We start from the raw sequence: 20,436 nt of genomic DNA on the forward strand, positions 1-20,436 counted from the left end.
ATAACATGGAGGGAGCGCCGACGACAACAACAATGCGGATATAAAACAAAGAGTCTGCCTTCATTGTTCCCTTTTTTTCGTCCTCACCAGACGCAGCCTCCCCCATCTCCCCCACCTTTCTCCTTCATCCTACGGCACCCACCCATAGACGCCCACAGCTAGCCTCTCTCCCTACGCCCTCACGCCCACACACACGCACGCCCGCGGGATGAGTGTGGTGGAGGACGCGGGCGTGTTAAAGGCGCGGGCCACTGACTTCTCCATCGCTGCCATCATGGGCGCCGCTGCCAAGATGACTCCACAGGCCAGGGAAGGTAAGATCTTGGGTTCTAAAGCCGTGTTCTTAACCCCTTCAATCCTATTACTTACATATCCTATCAATCAGGCCACATTCAGAAGTGTTTATTCGATCTGAGAGAGATCTCATTTAGGGAATAGGTAAATAAAGGATCTACCTAACCCTTATAGTAGGAAAAGTTTATCCTAACTTGAATTTAATTGTCAGATGTCAAGGGCTAAGTCCGAGGCGTCTTTTTCATTTTATTCTTGCTATCTCCAGACGATTTAATGGAATATTGGAGAGATTTTTCGATCTGTAAGGGTTACCAGTTGTTACTACTTTCACCGCTAGTTTTTTCCCCTAAAGTAAGCAAAATAACCTGGTAGTAGCAAGAACATACAATAAAGTATTCGTGTTGTAGGGGTTAAGAACTTAGATCCATAAGGTTAAGCAAGCCCTTTATTAAGTGAAAACCATTATGGAAGTGTAACTAGTTTGGCGTCTCTATTTTACTGCTGAATGTTCTCTGTAGTGTGGTTTTGTATGCAGGTAAATTACATCAAAACATTAATGGCCACAACTTCATAAATGACTTTCAGAAACTGGGGACTTCCATATACCTACACCTTCTCAGTTTTAAAAATAAGACTGATGGTACTTTTAATCTGACAGGGAAATACATTAATCCTATTATTTTTCCGTTCTTGGTGCTACTTCATTATTTCTCTCTTCCTTCCATTGTCCTTCCGTCTTCTCGTATTGCTGGTGTCCCTTTTGTGGTACGCATTATAATGTCTACTATTTTTATCCTACGTATTATGGTTTACTCTTCCCGTGTCATTTCTAGACCATTATTCACCTCCTTTGTGACGTTCCTGATTCATGCCAATTACTATTTTTCTCCCTTTTCCATATCTCGTTATGACAGTTTTTAATATATCGGAAACGACACATACATCCACGGTACTCTGTTGACGTTTTAATAAATGAATTTCTGTCACTTACTACAATGAATTCTTTTCCTTTTCCTTCTTCTCCTCCTGTTCTTCTCCTTCTTTACCTTCTCTCCTCCTTCGTGTTCTCCCTTTCCTTGTTCTTCTTCTTTACCTTTTTTTCCTTCGTGCTCTCCTTTTCCTTGTTGTTCTTCTCCTTCTCATTCTTCTCCATTTCTCTTCCTTGTCAAGGCGAGGTCACATATCTTCCCCGATAAACTCCTCAGCTATTTCTTTCAAGTTACGAGGACGGGCGACACTGTAAACCAGGTGATTATAAGGGAGGAATTTACTGCCTTGCGTGTTCGTCTATAAGGTTTTGTGGAGTCTTAGTGTCACTCTTTTTCCTGTGACTTGTTGTTTCCGTGATTCTTAGCGTCTTCGTGATTCCTAACCCCGTATTCTCGTAGGGTAAGGAGGCTCCCTAACACCTCTTCCTAAGCGACTTGTTTTGCTTATTACATCTGACTCTCCTCTTCTGAATGACATAAAAGAAATCCTTCCAATATCGCCATACTCTGCATAAATAACGTACGAAGGGAGATTAACCAGTCATATCCAAAAATAAATCGCTAAGGCAGAGGTGTTAGGGAGTTTCCTTAAGGACGAGAATACAGCCCTTAATGTTCCCGCGATTCTTAGTGTTCAGGTGATTCTTTGTTCTCGTGATTCTTATTTCTTGGCTGTCTATAGTTTGTTCATTTTAACTTGGCTTAGATTTTTTTCCCTTTAACAGTTTATTTCCCGTAACTCAATGAGGAAAAAAAAAAACTTTGGCTCTATGTCTTTTCCATAGCACTTCTTCGTGACTAGAGCAATATTTCTAGCGTTAATCTCACGTCACAGCTGAGCATTCAAGAGACGATGACAATTTTACGCCAAGTTAAAGTGAACTGAGTATAGTTTGGTATGAGGAAAAGAAAAGAGAGATCGATAGAAAGAGAGATGGAAAAGAGGGATAGATAGATACAGACAGATAGATAGATAGATAGACAGAAAGATGGATAGACAGATACTTTCGGTGATTCTTAGCATCGTGATTCTCAGTATTCACATTCCTTGGCGTTCCATTCTTAGCGTTCCCGTGATTCTAAATGTTTCCTTGATTCTTGGCATCTCCGTGATTCCAAACTTTCCGTAATTCCCAGCTTACCTCTGATTCTGTATGTTCCACCGATTCTCAGAGCTCACCTGAATCTTAGCGCTTCTGTAATTTAAACACTCGTGATTCTTAGTTCTCCTGTGATTCTTATTTCTCAGGTGATTCTTAGTATTCTCATAATATTCAGCATTCCACTCTGAGCTTTGTATTTCCTGGTTATTATCGCCCCTGTGAATCTTTGCACTGCCGTGATTCTTTAGTAGTGATTCTTAGAGCTACTGTGATTCCTAGTGCTCCCGATATCGTTAGACCTGCCATGATTCTTAGAATTATGGTGATTCGGTGTGAACCTAGGGATATAACAACAACAACAACAACAACAACAACAACAACAACAACAACTACTACTACTACTACTGCTACCATCACCACCACCACCACCACTACTACTACTACTACTAATATGCTACTTCTATTACTACTACTACTACTACTAGCCTATACTGCTACTACTACTTCTTGTACTACTACTACTACTACTACTACAGGAGATCTCACTTAAATCTGAGTAAATGCTTTTGTGCCAAGATTTTTAAACTGAAAAATGAAACTTGACGAGCGGTTATCTTACGTTTTAATAATTCATTTATATTTAGCGCTTTTATGATGCTTACTGCGTCCATGATTCTCAACCCGCCAGTTATTATTTATCCTCTCCTGATTCTAAGCGACTCCTGATTATTGTGGTGTGTGATTCTTAGTATTTCCTTTATGGTCAGCGCTCCCATGATCCTTAGCGCTCTCGGAATTTGTACATTAGCGCTCTCGTGATGCTCAGTTAGCGCTTTTGGTATTCTCAGCGCTCCAGTGATTCTTAGCATTTCCGTGACACTGCGCTTGCATGATTCTTAGCGCTTTCGTGTTTTTTTAGCGCTCAACATGATGCTTAGATTTGTGTGATTCTCAGCTAACACATGATTTTTAGTGCCGTTATGACTCTTCGCGGTTACATGATTCTCAGTGCTCCCGTGATTCTTAGCGCTTCTGTGATTCCCTGTTATAATTCTTAGCAAACTCGCCAATTCCAACTCCACACAGATTCTCAGCACTATTCTTTCTCACCGTGATTCTTTATATTCGTTATAGTGTGCTCTCCGGTGACTCTAAGGGATTCCAGTTTCTCTGAAGGGAGTATATTCATGATTCTTAGGCCCGTATTCCTCCGTAACATCTTTTCCTAAGTGATTTATTTTGCGTATTACACCTTACTGTCCCACAATGTGTTACGTAAATCTTTCCAATATCGCCATACTCTGCCTAAATAACGTACAAAAGGATATTAACCAGCCAACTCCAAAAATAAATCGCCTAGGAAGAGGCGTTAGGGAGTGTCCATACCAAACAAGAATCCGAGACCATCTTTTCCTTTCCGTGATTCTACATTCATCTTTCCTCTTAGCTGACTCTGTGATTCTTACCGTATTGCTTATTTCAGCGTCTTCTGTGATTCTAACCAGTTATTTTTAGCGCCTTAAGAATCTCCCTTTTCCTGCCATACATCGATACTGCTTCCGTAATGATTCACTGATTCTCACCTTTTCTTTCTCTTTTTTCTGGTCTGCCTCACTGAATTTTATTATTTATAGTGTCATTGTGATTCTTAGCGTCTCCTTGATTCTCATTTCTTTTGCCCATTGTAGCATCCTCACGATTTTTTTTATTCTTTGTTCCTCATAAAGATTCTTACCTTGGTGATTCATTGCTCTTTTTAGCAGCCTCATTATTCTCAATTCTCCGCTCATGATTCTCCGTGACTCTCAGCTTTATAATGCTTGGTTTGTCTGTACCCTTTAGAATCACCATTGTTTCAGTTTCTCTAACGTTAATATTTCTGTGATTCTCTGATTCGCGATTCTTTCCATCCTCATGTACCTTTTTAGCGCTCCCGTGATTCTTCATTCATGATCTGTACCGTTCTCGCGATTCTTGTGTGCCTTTGTGATGGGTCGGAATTATTGGCGTCGTGATTCTTATGTTTACGATTCTTTATAATACTGTTGATCTCTTCTGACTCTTATAACTACCGTGATTCTAAGTTTTGGTGGGTTTCATATATGGTTTGCTAATAACGGGATGTATATGAGGGAGGATGGAGTGACGAGAGAAGTGATCGTTCCTGAGGAGGGATGAAAGGGAAGCGCCACAGGTTAGGACATAAGGCAAAAGACAGAAAGAATGCAAAGCTATATTCTCTTCTGTGATTCTCATTCTCAGTAACGTCTTGGTGATTCTCGGTGTCTAGGTAACGTCTTAGCACTCCCAGGTTCCTACGAATCACTCTCAGCTGAATGAAATCGTCTGGCGTTAGCTGAGCATACTAGAGTTGTCGCGACCATAAGAGCGTTAATAATTCTCAAATCTCTCCCCATATTAATTCACTCAGAAGGGTTAGTGATTCCGTCTCTCCCTATATTTATTCATAATGGGGGATTGTGGCGTGATTCTACCCATCCCATACCCCCATCCCAAACCCCCATCCCATATCCCACATCCCATACCCCCATCCCACATACCCTCATCCCATATTTCCCATCCCATATCCCCCCTTCCCAAACCTTTCCCGCGGTGTCGCAAAAAGTCCCATTAGGTCTTATTATTGTGAGTTATCCGACGGAGCCGCCTAATCTGTCGCCCTAATGCATAAAGCCACCTCGCTCATTAAGTAGCATATCCCCGACTCTAATTACTCATGAACTCTGATTAGGACGTATGCTATCTACATGTCAGCTCTCCCTACTTCCTCTATCTACCCTTTTCCCCTATTCTTCATCTGCCTTTGTCTCAGTCTGTGTGTGTGTGTGTGTGTGTGTGTGTGTGTCTCTCCCTGCCTTTTATTTCTGTCATGTCCTCCTCTGTGTGTCTTTCCTTTTATCTTCCTTTTTCTTTACCATACTTTTCTTTCTTCCTTGCCTCTCTCTCTTTCCCTTATTTTTTCTCAATATATTCCGTTCTCTCTGATTCTCTTCTTCCCCCAATCTTTTCTCTACCCTCTTTTCCCCTTCTGCTCTCAAAAGGTCAACTTATCCCCTCCCCTACCCATCCTTACCTTTGCCTATTCTCTCTCTGCCTTTTTCACCATATATTCTCTTCTATCCGCCCCTCTTCTCTCTAGCAATTTAGTGTCTTTTAATCTCTTAATTCTCACCTGCCTTTTTCATCATAATTTCTTCATCTCTCTTTTCCTTCTCCTTCCTACCTTTTCAGTACCTTCTCGCTCTTATCCCCCACTTTTATGTTTTACCATTTATTTATATTCATCCGCCTCTCCTTCTTCTCCCTGTCTTCTCCCTTCCTCTGCTCCCTCTTCCCTCCATCTTTCCCCTCCCTTGTTACTGCCTTTCCCCTCCCATCTTCCTGCCTTTCCCCTCTATTCTTCCTGTCTTTATCCTCCCTCCTCAATACCTTTCCCCTCCATTCTTCCTACCTTTTCCTTCCCTTCTTCCTACCTCTCTCCTCCAATCCTGCTACCTTTCCGCTCCCTTCTCACTACCTTTCCCATCCTTCTCCACACCTTCCTCGCCATCTTCGTATTTTCTCTCTGCCATCTCCAACCCCATTTCCTCCCTTCTCCATATCCTTTATCTCCCTTCTCCCTCTCTTTTCCATACCCTTCCCTCCCTTCCCCTAACCTTCTCCCCACCTTTCCCCTCCCACCTATTTACCCTTTTCCACATCTTTTTCTTCCTGTCTTATTTCCTCCCCTCCTCTACTTTTCGCTAACCTTATCCCCACTACCGCTTTACATTCCCCCTTTCCTCCCCATTTTTCTCCCCTCCTTGACTACCGTACCATTCTCCTCCCCTGCTTAACAACGTAGCCACACTCCCCCTTCTGCTTCCTCTACTTCACTCCTCACCCCTGCCTTCCACCGTTACCTCTGCCCTCAATTCATTCTCCTTTCCTTTGATTCTACCCCCTCCCTCCTCCATCCCTTCATTCTCTGCAATACGTTTCACTGTCCTTCCATCCCCTACCTTTCGCCCTTTTCCTCCCCCTAATTCCCCTATCTCACCCCTCCCCTTCTCCTCCATTCCCTACCTCTTCCTTCTCCTTTCCCTGTCTACCCCCCCCCTGCCCCTGCCTCCCTGTAATACCAAGAATCAGACTAAAAAACATTCGTACTGTATTATATTTCTATCTAAAAGTATGATGCACGGGAATTACGCAAGGTGTCTGAGGTTTATGTATTACGAATGACAGAACAATATATACACCTCCAATGACAGTACCCTCTGTGAAAGAAAAATGCTGCTGACACAAATACAGACATACGAGTAAAAACAAAGCACATATATATTTTAATTTATAAGGCATACACTTACATACACGCATACACATACATATAAACACACACACAGATTGGATAAAACTAGATGCTGAGACCATAGAGCAATAGCTTAGCTCAAATCCTTTTTACTACAACTAGTCACACACACACACACACACACACACACACACACACACACACAGAAAGGCAAATATCAAATCTGCAACTGCACTACTATTCATAACCTTGTCCTTCTCACTCCTCCCTCCTCACCTCCCTCTCCATCCTTTACTTCCCTCCCCCATCTCATCTCCCTCTCCACCTCTCTCTCTCTCTCTCTCAGCCAGGCATCCCGGACTCCCTGGGGCGGGGCCTTCCATCACCCACGCCTTTACTTATCGTCTCGTCAGATGAGCGGAGCAAAACGCTAACCAACGTCTCGACACCATATATCAGGCCCAAGCGGTGTGGGGAGGGGAGGGGAGGGGAGAGGGAGACGGAGGAGTGGGCAGGAAAGGCGGTGAGGAAGGGGGGTTCGAGAGAGAGAGAGAGAGAGAATGGGAGAGGTGGTGGGGTGGGGAAGGGAGGGGAAATGGGTGAGGAGAGGGGATTGGAGGGTGGGAATGGGGAAGGTGAAGGGACAGGAGGGAGAGAATGGATGGGGAGGAGCGGTGGAACAGATGAAGGAAAAAGAGCGCGGAGGAGATGAAGGGGTGGGGAAGTGTGGGGCAAGGTAGGGGTAAAGGGTGGGAAGGATAGGGTTGAGGAAAGGATAGGGGTAAAGGGAAGGCTAGGAAGGGAGGGAGGGGGTCCTAGCTCTGCGCAGTCTTAAATTCGCCTTTCAACATTTGCTTGGCATCTCATTATCCTCATTTTACTCCTCAACATTCTCTCTCCTTTTTCTTATCATCCCCAACTCTCTCTCTCTCACACACACACACACACACACACACACACACACATTCCATAACCCATCTCCCGACCAGAAGCCCCAACCATTCCACCATTTGATCCACAAAACACTGCCTATCCCTCAATCCTTTTACGTATCCTTCTTCCTATCCCTTCCCGCCTAATCCTCTATCCTTCTTCATTTAATCATACCAAGGCCGTCCTCTAAGGGATACAGGGGGCTTCGTTGCACCTCTTCCTTTGCGATTTGCTTTTTATATTACATCTAAGCATTCTCTTTCTCAGGTAGGAATGAGTGTCCTTGGTTACTAGTCGAATCGTACATCCAATCTGACTACCTTTGGCCATCAAGTGAGCCGGAAATGAGTTATGGATCTTTGACGTAAACAAACCAGCTTTAGGTTATTTTATTCAGGCTTAAAACAGACGATTTTACTCAACGGGGAGAATTCCGAACATTCAGATGCTTCTAAAATTATCTCCCTGATGCTGGTGCTCCTACGAATCACACAGCATAATTTCCCATCCTATGCCCCAGTTTCCAGTCTCATCGCTTCCGTTCACCATACAAAACATCCCCAACCCCCATCCCTCAAACCCCATCCCATAGCCCAATTCCCATCCCATTCCCCACCTCCCCATCACCCATTTTCCCAGTCTCGTTAGAAACCTTTTGCTATTTTAAGTTCAGTAATATATACTAGTTTAATTTTGTTACGTTCGCCATCTATTTACCTATCTATCTATCTATCTATCTGTACTGTATTATATAAGTGAAAAAGAAGCCAGTTCAAGCCCATTCTGCCAAGACCTCACTGATGTAAAGTCCTGGAGATGTTTTGAAAATAAGTAACATTGGAAGAATCGCCTCAGCCTCGATCTACAGTCGTGGACATTATCATCGATCCAATTCCTTAAAATAAATTACGAGCAGTCAGCATTACCTTTCAAAACCTAGTGGTGTGATCTTCGACGCTCGACAACCTTTTCTTAATATAATGATTTCATATTCCATTAGAAAGTGGTCCAATATTCATGTCTCCTGCTGAGCATGTATCGCGTGTTTGTGCTCGTCCGTCTCCTTTGCACCTACACAGTGATGTTCTCTTGTATTTTCTAGTTCGCCGGAGAGCCCAAGCGCGCCTTTACATTACCGCAGTTGCACCTGACTTACCACTGCCGTCTGCGTGTGGTGTTCCTGTTACGTGTGTGGCAGGTGTGTGTTTGCGGTTCAGTATCGGTTTCAATGCTTCCTGTTAGAATGAGTAAGGCAGTCTATGCAGGCAATCCGTGTGAGAACATTAAAAAAAAAAAGAAAACGAAAGAAATATATAAACCGCCTTAAAGAATGCGTTTTTTTTTTTTCTTTTTCGATTCTTCAGCCTACGATCCTCCTTCTAGTGGATGGTGGAGATGGAGGATATTAGTCTCATATGCCCAATGAAATTTAATATTTTATTCTCGCTACTTCCATACATGCGGGTTAGGATCGTCACACTGAACAGCCGTAAAAAAAATCCTTTCGATAAAGTGTCCAAGTCTGTTATCACAATTTATATTTTCATCCCCTTTGGCAAGATGATTAATTAAATGATTATCGCAGTCCTTAGAAATTCATATAACTTCCAGTACATATGGATACTGAATGTGATCGTAGTGAATATTGTTTTCGTCAGTAGCAAGTATTATTTTCGTGAGGTCATCAGTACCACGTCAGTAGCGTCGTCAGTGCCACGTATATTCCTCGTCAGTATTACACATTCTCCTCGTCAGTAATCAATATCATCTCCGTAAGTAACCACTATTATCCTCGTCATTTACGTCTTATCCTCGCCAGCAAACAACATTATCCTCGTCTGTTATTCAATTATTCGTATCATTTTCGTCAGCAGTCAGTATTATCTTGGTCAGCAGTCTATGTTATCTTCGTCAGCAGCCCACCTCACCCTCAATGCAAGCCCGCCCTCCTTCCCTCACTCCTCCTTCAGCGGCACGGCATGAGGGCTGAGAGAGGAGGGCTGTGGCGTCGCAGTGGCCGCCCGCCGTCACTCCCCCGTCACATCAGGACCCGGGGACGCCACCCACACGACGCTGTGACGCCTCCTCACCTCGCTCCCTACCTCACTCATCCCCCTCCCCCCAAACCCTCGTTAAGATGAGAGGCTGGGCTGTCAAAACGAGGCTACCTGATGGGAAGAAGGGTTAGGGATGGGTTAGGTTCGCTGGGGAGTTTAAGGGGGACTGGGTAGGGTTAAGTAGAGTAGGGAAGAGTTAAGTAAAGAACAAGAAACGATAGGTTAGCTTAAGTTAGATTAGGTTATGTGAGGATAGGAAAATACAACTTAAGGAATGTTTTGTCGGTTCAAAAATGTAAAAAAAAAAAAATCTCAAAGTTAAGAGTATGCATATCTTGTATGTCTGAACGAAACTGATAATATTATTTTCTTAGACATATTCGTAGGTTATTTTCTACAAGACCATGCAATATACCTAATAACACCCCTGTTAATACTATCACAAAACTCCTGTATGAGGCGTCCACAGCATTTAATGTGCATGGACGGTGGGTATAAGTGCTCAAGGGGTGACTTGTGAAGGTGTGTCACGCCATCTGTTGCGAGAAGGATTACTGGACCTCGGAACGGACTGACTAATCAATGTCCACAGAGGGAAAGACGAAGCAAGATCGGTAAAATTAGGTTAAGATTAAGATGGATTGGGGATAATTGGGTAAATTTTGACTTGGATGGAAATGGCAGGTGAAGAAAGGTGTGGCAGATTAGACAAGGTTGTAATAAGGTGCAGTTAGTGTACGATTATGTAAGCAATGGATTAATGGCTAGCAGTACCACATTAAACACTGAGATGCCTCGTGTTCAGCTGAGTTAGTAGCAGTTTAATCCAGCTTGATATTCTCCTCTAGGGTAGGTTAAAGTGTACCTGATTAACGTAAAATATTCTTCCGGCCCAGTTGGGTTACACGGAGCCCACTTCTTACAAGCCTTATCAGTGATGGTTAATAAAAATCTGGATATGCTGATCTGTGAGAGGAAAAACGAAGCCAAACTAACCAAATGCACAGAAGAAAAATCATACAACCATATGAAATTATCACAGTTACAAAATAAGATGTATGTACTGTAACCTGCGTACATCGAGTGGAGGGACGATGCCAGATGAACACACTGATCTACAAAAATAAGAAGAAAAAGAAAAAAGAACACCCCTCTCCCTTTGTCATAAGAAAAAAACTTTAATACTTAGAAAACAAGGATCATACACTTAAATTTGAGAGACCTGAGAGTACGAAGTAAAAAGAAGAAGCCAGACAAACACAAAGCAAACGAAAAAAAAGCCACATTTCACCCTCTGCCATAAACAAACACTAATATAGAACAGAAACTAAACACAAGCTTGAAACCTGAGAACAATGAGTGGAGAGACAAAAGCCAGACTAACACACAACACTGAAAAAATAATAATAATAATAGTAATAAAGCCGCTCCCTCTCTCGCTCAAGAAATAATCACAAATGGTTGCGCTTTTATCCACCCCTGCTCGAACATTACCGACGGTGCCCAGGTGATTCCCAGCCCCACGATATAAAACCCGCCCCTAGATACCACCATAAACCAAGTAGTATTATCTGCGATCAAGTTCCCCCTTACACGACTCCAGGCCAGAGGGATGCGGAGTGGCCCAGACAAAAGGTGGGTTAAAGAGAGGCAAGGTATTAGGAAAACAAAGGTGGGAGGGAAAGCTCTTCAAAGGGCGGTACACTCTTGTGGTTAGGAAGCTTACTAACACTTCTTGCTGACCGGCTTATTTCTTAGTTTGTTCCTGTACTGTGTGTGTGTGTGTGTGTGTGTGTGTGTGTGTGTGTGTGTGTGTGTGTGTGTGTGTGTGTGTGTGTGTGTGTTTAGGAAGCTTACCAACATTTCTCCCTTACCGGATTATTTCTGAGTCTGCTCCGTTAACATATTCTTGTGTGTTATTCATGCAATCCATTTTGATATTAAAGAGATACAAGAAGCAAAAAGGAGAATGCTAATGGGTAGTCTGGAAAATAAATCGCTAAGGAAGTGGTGCTAGGGAGCCACCTAAGCCAACCAGAATACGGGCCTTACACCACGTCATTTTATTTCAGTCAGGGTTTTGCTCATGATGGGGTTCACCTCTCTACCTCAACCCCTCAATAAATAATGGGGTTCAGTCCTTTACTAGCTGGGGTTTGGTCTTTACTTTGACCCCTTCGTAGGTAATGGGGTTGAGTCCTTTACTAGTGGGGTTTGTTTTACTTTAATCTCTTTGTTTTACCCATTTAAAATGAAGGGAGTTAAGTCCTTTACTACTTGCGTTTTGTTCTAAGCTAAACAGACTCGCCTGACAGTAACAAAAGAAAGTAAAGAAAGAATAAAGGGACTCCACACTGAAAGCCTATAGGGAATATCTCCACCAGGTTCACTAAAGGAAATCTATATTAAAAAAAAATAAAAAGTCAAGCGTTATCGCGCAAAAAACCGGAGTAAAGGACGCCAGGCTGGATGACATAAAGCGAAGGGTGGCATTAGGAAAACAAAGATGGAGGTAATGCACTTAAGGTAGCCAAAGCGACGATAATGGCGGCTGGAGGGGAGAGGGAGGGCTGAGGAGGGGAGAGGAGAGGAGAAAGGGAAGGTAGGAGAGGAGGGCAGAAGGGAGAAGGGGAGGAGAGGGACAAGAGGAGAAGGGAGAATAGAGAACAGGAGAAGGGAGAAGGGGATGAGAAGAGAGGAGAGGCGGAGAAAGGAGAAAAGAGAAGGAGAGTAGAGAAGATGGGAGAAAAGAGGAGAAGGGTGAGGAGAGGAGGAGAAGGAAGAAAAGAAATGGAGACGAGGGGAAAGGAGACGAGAGGAGAGAAGAGAGGAGAGGAGAAAGACAAAAGAGGAAGGGAGTGGAGAGGAGAGGAGAGGAGGGAAAGGAAGGAAAGGGGAGAGGAGGGATGGAAAGGAAAGAAATGAAATGGTAGGAGAAGAAGAAGGAAATGGAGAAGAAAGAAAAGGCGAGGAGACGAGGGGAAGGTTGCAGAGAGAAGAGAAGTAGGAAGAGTAATGGAAGGTACAGGAGGGGAGAGGGGAGAAGAGAGGAGGAGGAGAGGAGAGCAAAAACGGGAAGAGGGATAGGAAGGGTGAGGGGGACTGAATGAGCGACCATCTCTAAAACCGGGCAGGATGATTGGCTTCAGTCTGGCCACAAGCGGATGTTCTCACCATCTTGTACTTATCTACCATCTGAGTGGGAGAGAGAGAGAGAGAGAGAGAGAGAGAGGGAGAGAGAGAGAGAAACTGTAAAGCAATTATGACACAATTTCGAGAAAGCTTTAAAAAATCAGACAGTGAAATCATGAACTCACCTAAGCCACCAGTTTTCAAGACAGGTAAAATTTTAGTCGGTCTCTGCCACCACTGACCACCTGACCAGCCCTACACTAATCACTTCAGTATGATTTTTTTAGCTCGTTCTTACTACTACCAGACTATCATACTTAAGTTGGGAGACTCGCTTAGGAATGAGTGGCTTAATGAAGGGTGCATCTAACTCTTCTAGCTCAAAAATTCTCCCATAAATTGAATATAATCATTTCGAGACAGGAAAATATAATAATAATAATAATAATAATAATAAACAATAATTGAAAAGTAAATAAAGTATACATTATCTGATTGAATGGTTTAACTACTTTACTAAGACTTCTGTTGGTCCCTTTTACTCTATTCTATCTACTGTTACACGTTTTATTTATGGCTTCAGGGAAACTTCTCGTGATGGAGGAGTTGAGAAAGGCTATATCTAACCTCTCTAGCTCGAAAGGCCTCTCCTAAGCTGAGTAAAATCGTCTGGAAATACGCACTTTCTCCTCCCTGCCCTCATCCACACCACCCCCCTCAGCCTCACACTACACCTTCTGCATATTCCTCCATCTTCTCACATTTCTTTTACTCCTGTCTTTACCTCCCCACCATTCCACACCCTCCATCTCCACCTTCTCTCTAACTGTGTGTTCCTAACTTACCCTCACCGTCTCCCTCACTTCCCCACTCCATATTCCTCCATTTCCATTCTTCTTTCTCGTTCCTCCACGCACCATGTTCTCATAATCTTCCACGCACATCTTTCCATCTTCACCTACAGCTCCTTCCTATTCTCGCTCTCACCATCTCTCTCAGTCCTTCTCCCCTACTGCCTTCCTCATTTCTCTACCTTCTCTTCAACTGTTCCATCCTAACAGCGTGCCCACCATCTTCCTCTTCTACATTTCCTCCTCTCATCTTTCACTCCATCTCACTCCCACTTCCTCCCTAAGTTCCCCACTCTATCTCCCTCACATCTCCACTCCTCCTCCTCCATACCATTCTACCCTTCACCTTTCCCGTCTCCCTCAGCATCACTTTCCTCTCATAACTTTCCATTCTCACATTTCTTTCCCCACTAGGTCCTTCCTATCCTCATCCCCACCAATTCCCTCATTTCCCATCTCCCAGTGTCTTCCTCCTTTCCCTGCTTTCTCTTTACTTGCACTTTCCTCTCCTCCACTCCACTCTCTCTCTCAGCTGCGCAGTCCATAACCTTCCTTCTCCCACACTCTCCTCATTTCTCCACTCCAGCATCTCCTCACCTTCGCGACCTTTTCCTCACTCCCACCATTATCCTCACACCACTCCTTTCACGTTCAACATCTCCCCTCATTCCTCCACTTCTCTTCATCCTCACCTTCTCCCTCAGTTACATCTTCCTTTCCTAATCTCCCTCTCTCATCTTTTTCTCACTCCTCTTATTCCTTCCCATCCTCACTTCTAGCATCTTCCTCATTTCCCCACTTTTACACTCCATCTTCTGCTTGTCTTTCCTCACCCCCACCACCTCCCTCAGTTTCCTGCTGTAGTTATCTCACTCATTTCTCCACTCCACCTTCTTACCTGTGCGTTTCTATCCCCCACCATCCACATGCCTTCCTCTCCACTCCACCTTCTCATCTGTACCCTCCTATCCTCACTCCCACTTCCACTGTCTTCCCTATGTCTTCGCTTTTCACCTGTACGTTCATATTCTCAACCCCACCAACTCCCTCACTTCCTCATCACCTTACAGTCTCTCTCATTTTTTCACTCTCGTCTTTCTCTCCCCAGACACACGTTCCTATCCTCACCCCCCACCATCCCATTATCTCCCTCTCCACCTTCTCCTCATCTGCACGCTCCTATCCTCACCCCCACCATCTCCCCCACCATCCCAATCGGTCTCCCTCCCACCAAAAACGGCCTTAAAGTCCACAGTGGCCGGCCTGCCTCCCACTTAACCCCGAGACGAGAATTAGTTGGAGCTCGCAACGCCTCGGCCCCATCACCCCGACTCCTCTATCGCCACCAAGGTACTTATTTCCCCGCCAATAACAAGGTGGAGGTGTGAGGTTGCGCGCTCCTCTGTCATTTGCCCCTGCACGCACGGACAATATATCAACTGCAAATCACCACGGAGGAGAAGACGAGAGGGGGAAGGAGGCAGGGAGGGAGGGAAGGAAGGAGGGGAGGGATGCACCATGGAGGGAGGGAGGGAAGGGAGTGGGCTGGTGTGTGGTGTGTGTGTGAGGTCCAAGCGTCGGTAAATTGTTCCCCCGGATAAATCATTCACCTGTTTGCTTATAATACCAGTTTCCCGGACGTTCCACTGCCCTCCCAAACTACCCACTTCATCCAGTAACTACACCTACCTACCCTTCCCTCCCGTGCTTCAGTAGATTCCAAAAATATACGAAGGCGAGACTCAGCTCATCCTGTACATAAGAACGCCCCGACTCGATAATAAATTGGAGAAGGAACGAAGTACAAGGATGCATGACTTTTTTTTTGCAGGGTCCTGGTATCAGCTGTGTGGTGGGGAGTTTTGTCTTGCTCCGCTCTTGCAAACTCATCTCTCCCTCCTTCCCTCCCTCCATCCCTTCATCTCTCCTCCCCTCCCTCCCTCTCTCCATCCCAGGGGCCCAGATGGTGGTGGTGGTGGTGGTGGTGGTGGTGGTGGTGGTGGTGGTGGTGATGGTACAGAGGTGATGCTTACTGTGATATAGTGGTGATGGTGATGGTAACAGTGGTTGTGGTGATGGTGTTATTCGTGACGGTGAGTGTGGTGGGGGCGATGATGGTAGTGATAGTAGTGATGGTGGTGGTGCTGGGTAATGTTGGTAGTAGTGGTAGTTATGGTGATGGTGTGGATGGAGGGGCGACGGTGGTGGTGTGGATGGGGCAGTGATGGAGCCGTGATGAGGCTTCTGCTGCTGTGGCGTCTGGCTCCTTGCGCTTCCATCCACATTCCTATTTATATTAATTTTAACCTCTTTCATTTTTCTTCATTCATTACGTGAATTTCGGGCTTCACATTTATTTCTTGTCACTGCCATCCATTTTGCTTAGATTATGATTTTAAATAACATGGGGAATAATATAATAATCTCAAGTTGCCCAGTTCTTTTTAACAGATCTCAGTCGGTAACTTAGGGGAGACTTATACTAACAGGGTAAATGACGGCAATATCTAGCTTCTCCAGTTTGGGAAATCTCTCCTGAGCAAGATGAAAAAAATAATAATGATAGTCTCGTACTGAAGGTATTAAACGTAGTTCACGCAGCGCCTATGGTGATTTGATGTAGATTTACTCATATAACCTCTGTCTGTATCACGCATTCGCTTTTTTCTATCTTTATATCTATAGTCAGACGCCTTAATCTCAGAATGGGTGGCCACAAACAAATCATCTTCGTGTCCCCTGTCCCCCGCCATCCGTTTGCCATCTCTCCAGCTCACATCACCCTCATTCATACACCTCTCCCTATTTGCTGCTTTCTTTCATTATCACCATTTTCTACCTCCACCTCCACCTCCTCCACCGCTGCCTCCACCACCTGCCTATCTCACCTCGTAGCAAAACACCTCACCTCTCGTTAGCAGCTGCCCTTAACGACCACTTAACTGGCGAGATCTTGCATAAACGAGGTGATTCGGGGCGTGGGTACTAACTGCTTTCGAAAGAAGGTTTGCTGATAATCCTGGTCGGGAAGGTCGAGGCGTAGCGGAGGGATTGAAGGGGTCGTTGTGTGTGTGTGTGTGTGTGTGTGTGTGTGTGTGTGTGTGTGTGTGTGTGTGTGTGTGTGTGTGTGTGTGTGTGTGTGTGTGTGTGTGTGTGTGTGTGTGTGTGTGTGTGTGTGTGTGTGTGTGTGTGTGTGTGTGTGTGTGTGTGTGTCAGTAGTAGTAGTAGCAGTTGCAACCCTAGGCTCATCTGAACGTGAACCCAGTGGACTGCAGGCTGAAATTACCCTTCTCTGCAATCCACCATCCTTCTATAGGGGAGATAGGGAGGGACTTGAGGGACGTTTGTATAACTGGGCAGCAGAGTTGACCAGTTATATCAATGCCACCGCGTGAAGGCGTCCCTCTCCAGCACCATGCTTGTAAATACACGAAATAGGAAAGTTGTAGAGTTAGAATGCGTGGAATTAGTGCGGGATGAAAAGCTTATAAGAAGAATGAGTATAATAAGAGAGCTTTGTAATGAGAAAATGTAGAATGAGAGGATGTGGAAGGGGAGGCCAAGGAACGGAAACTTGCTTAGGTGTGTGGAACGAAAGGGTGAGGAACGGGAGAGTGGCCTGGAACGAGAGGGGGCAATGAACGAAACGGAGGATGTGTGATCAGAGACACGCGGAACGGCCTGGGTGAGCAGCAAGAAGTTTAGGGAACGGGAAACTTGGAGGAACGAAAAAGGAGTGAAAAACGAAGCATGAGAAATGATGACAACCGTAACTTAGGTCATTAAAAGTTAGTGAATAAGAATGGCAAACTTTGCAAAAAAAAGAAAAATGAAACTTGAATCCCCAAATCTAAACACCAGACAAAAATGTGGATTAAAAAAACTGATATAACAGCAAAAGAAGAATGGCGACAAAAACGGAAGCCACTGATATAAACAACTAACAAAAACGAAAAAGAAAATGAAAGCCTTTGAAATAATCAGCACACAAAACATGCCAATGAAAACGGAAGACTTACATATACACAAAAACCAAGACACGATGCAAAAAAAAGAAGGCTACCAAAATAACTATATAAAATGGTTTCAATTTGATCAGTAAACAAGGCTTCTGATGCACACAAGAAACAGGGAGAATATAGAGAGAAGACTGGGAGGTAAACAGCAGGGCATTGTTAGCAGGAGAGGGTAGGGTAGGCAGTGTGGGTTTGGCGTCAAGCTGTTTACACCATTCGTCTCAGTGGGGTACTTGCGGGCACCCTTATCGTGGTACTGATGCTGGTACGACTACGACTATGACTACGACTTCTACTGCTACTACTACTACTTCTGCTACTTATGCATTTGTTTTCATTATACTACTGTTTCTTCTCCTACAGATACATCTACGTTATTACTGATACTACTTCCATCGGCACTATAAAAACAACTTCTTTTTCTTTTTCTACGTTATCGCCACGACCACCACCACTTTATCACTCTTCCACTCGTCCTCCTCCACTACCTTCGTCTCTCCACTCACACTCCATCCCACTTTACCCATCCCAGTCACTCCTCCATTACTTGTCAATCTTCCATCATTCATTCTCACTCCCTTGCTATGTTTAAACTTCGCCACTTACTCCACCACTCACTTCGTTTCCTCATTTCTCCACCACTCACATTTTTTCCTCACCTCTTCACCACTCACTTCTATTATTTTATCCTTTCCCCACTCAGCTCACCTCCACTTTCACTCCCTCCCTCTCATTCCAATCGCTTCCTCTGTCTCCACTGCTCAATCCCACTCATTCCACCTTTTCTTCTGCTAATATTCAGCTCTTCCACTAGTACTAGATTTCATTTATTCCACCCTTTTGACCACTCTCTAACTCTCACAGCCACTCCCCTATGCCTCCCCCACTCAGACAGCACTACACCCCCCCACTCACTTCTTCATAAAGCCTTCTCCTCTACCTTAATCTCCTTACCTACAATCCCACTCCTATCCACTCCCACCCTGCTCCCCTCGCTCCCACCCCCACTCCCTCCCACTCCCCCAGCATCGCATTCTAAGGGTTGTGGTGTCGGCGAGAGTAACACTGCCTCTTTAATGGTCCGTCTTAGCCTTCTCTCGCCTCCCTTGCCTTCCTTACCTCGCTTCGGGGTCTGGGAGTAGTTTGGAGTGTGGGGTGTTTGTTTGGTGTTTGGGGTGTTTGTTTGGTGTCCGGGGTGATAATTCGGTGTGTGGAGAGTTAGATGTTTGTCCAGGATGTTTTGCTTGGTGTGTGATGCGTGTGGTATGTGTGTTGGGGTGATTGATTAGGATCAAGCGTTGAAATGGTGTGGATTAGTTTTTTCTTCCCCTGTGTCATGTGGTTTGTTCATGCTTGAAATATGTGGCTGGTGCTTGGGGTGTTTTTTTGCTTATTAGTATTAGGATATTTGGCATATTAAGGTAGGCCTTGTGTGATGTTGGGATTCTATATTTGATGCTTAGGGAATATTATGATGTTTTATTTGGGAGCTTGATGATACTTTAGTGTGTGTGTGTGTGTGTGTGTGTGTGTGTGTGTGTTTATTAATGTGCCTGGAAGAATGTCTGAGAGTATGCTTTTCTGTGTGCTTGGAATCATGTCTGTTTGTGCCAGGGTTGTGTTTGTGTTGTAGTGTTTGCCTTAAGAGTTTGTGTGTGTTGGAAAGTGTCTGAGTTTGCATCTGAAAGTACGTTTGTATTTCTGTGAGTGTATCTGATAGTGCTAGTGTTTGTGTTGAGTAGTGATGACAAAGTATTGGCACAGATTAATCGTGATTCTCCCTCCCTCTCTCTCTCTCTCTCTCTCTCTCTCAAAAGCTTCTCTTCCCTCCTAACTTCTCTTTCCTCCCAAGCTTTCCTCATTCCTGCATACCTTTCCTCTCTCCTCCCAACCCCTCCTCCTCTTTTTTCGTCGCAAACCTTCCTCTTTCCTCCTAGGTTTCTTTCCCCTTCGAATCTTTCTTCTCTCCCAACCCCTCCTCACCTCTCTCAACCACTCCTCTTCCCTCCCACTCCTTCCTTTTCCCTCCCCATTCTCTCCCTCTCCCTCCCTCCTCATGAATTACTCTTCTCCTTCACCCTCTGCAGCTCAGGATAAATACAATGTTAATATTCCACCTAAAGACAGAGGATTTTATTCAGTTGAGAGTTAGTCATAGAAGCCTGAGAGTGTTGCTTTATATGCCAGTAATACGAGAAGAGAAAGAAAAGAAAAACGAGTGAAAGGAGGAGCAGGAGAAGAAAACAAGAGAAAAGGAGTGGATGATGGAGAAGAAGGAAAAAGAAAAAGAGGAAGAACGAGAGAGAGAGAGAGAGAGAGAGAGAGAGAGAGAGAGAGAGAGAGAGAGAGAGAGAGAGAGAGAAGATGCAACGTTGATCACAGGCCGATACGTTTATGGACCAAATGCGTATACTTGGCCTCGATCTATGTGACATCCATATTCACCGATATTTATATTATAGTGGCCTCGCTCCCCCAAATTACAGGTTGCCGACTAATGCAGGTACTCCGTCTCTTGATCCGCTCTCCAGACTACCCGGTAATTTCCTGCCCGTGTACCCGATTTAACCCGCCCCATCCCCGCCTGTAAATATCGCCCAATAATCTGCAGACAGATAAAAAGCGCCCAGAATTGCTGTATACAGCGCGCTCGGTTCCTCATATAACTCGGTTTCTGATAAAAGGCGACAAAATTGCTGTATATAGCGCGCTCGGTTCTTCATATAACGCGGTTTCTGATAAAAGGCGA

At 44.5% G+C, this 20,436-nt stretch overlaps 1 protein-coding gene across 1 annotated transcript in view; it reads left to right on the forward strand.

Annotated features, from left to right (window-relative positions):
* The first annotated feature begins 208 nt into the window (after positions 1–208).
* The window catches only part of LOC145414519 (uncharacterized), a 239,615-nt gene continuing 219,387 nt past the window's right edge, over positions 209–20,436 (forward strand). Inside the window, exon 1 of the mRNA XM_080284042.1 lies at positions 209–314. Within this exon, the coding sequence (XP_080140168.1) occupies positions 209–314 (106 nt within the window). The remainder of the gene's footprint in view (positions 315–20,436) is intronic.

Source organism: Coenobita brevimanus, chromosome 100, assembly GCF_032717465.1.
Source record: "Coenobita brevimanus isolate Jiangsu-jjx chromosome 100, ASM3271746v2, whole genome shotgun sequence".
NCBI classification, from domain to species: domain Eukaryota; kingdom Metazoa; phylum Arthropoda; class Malacostraca; order Decapoda; family Coenobitidae; genus Coenobita; species Coenobita brevimanus.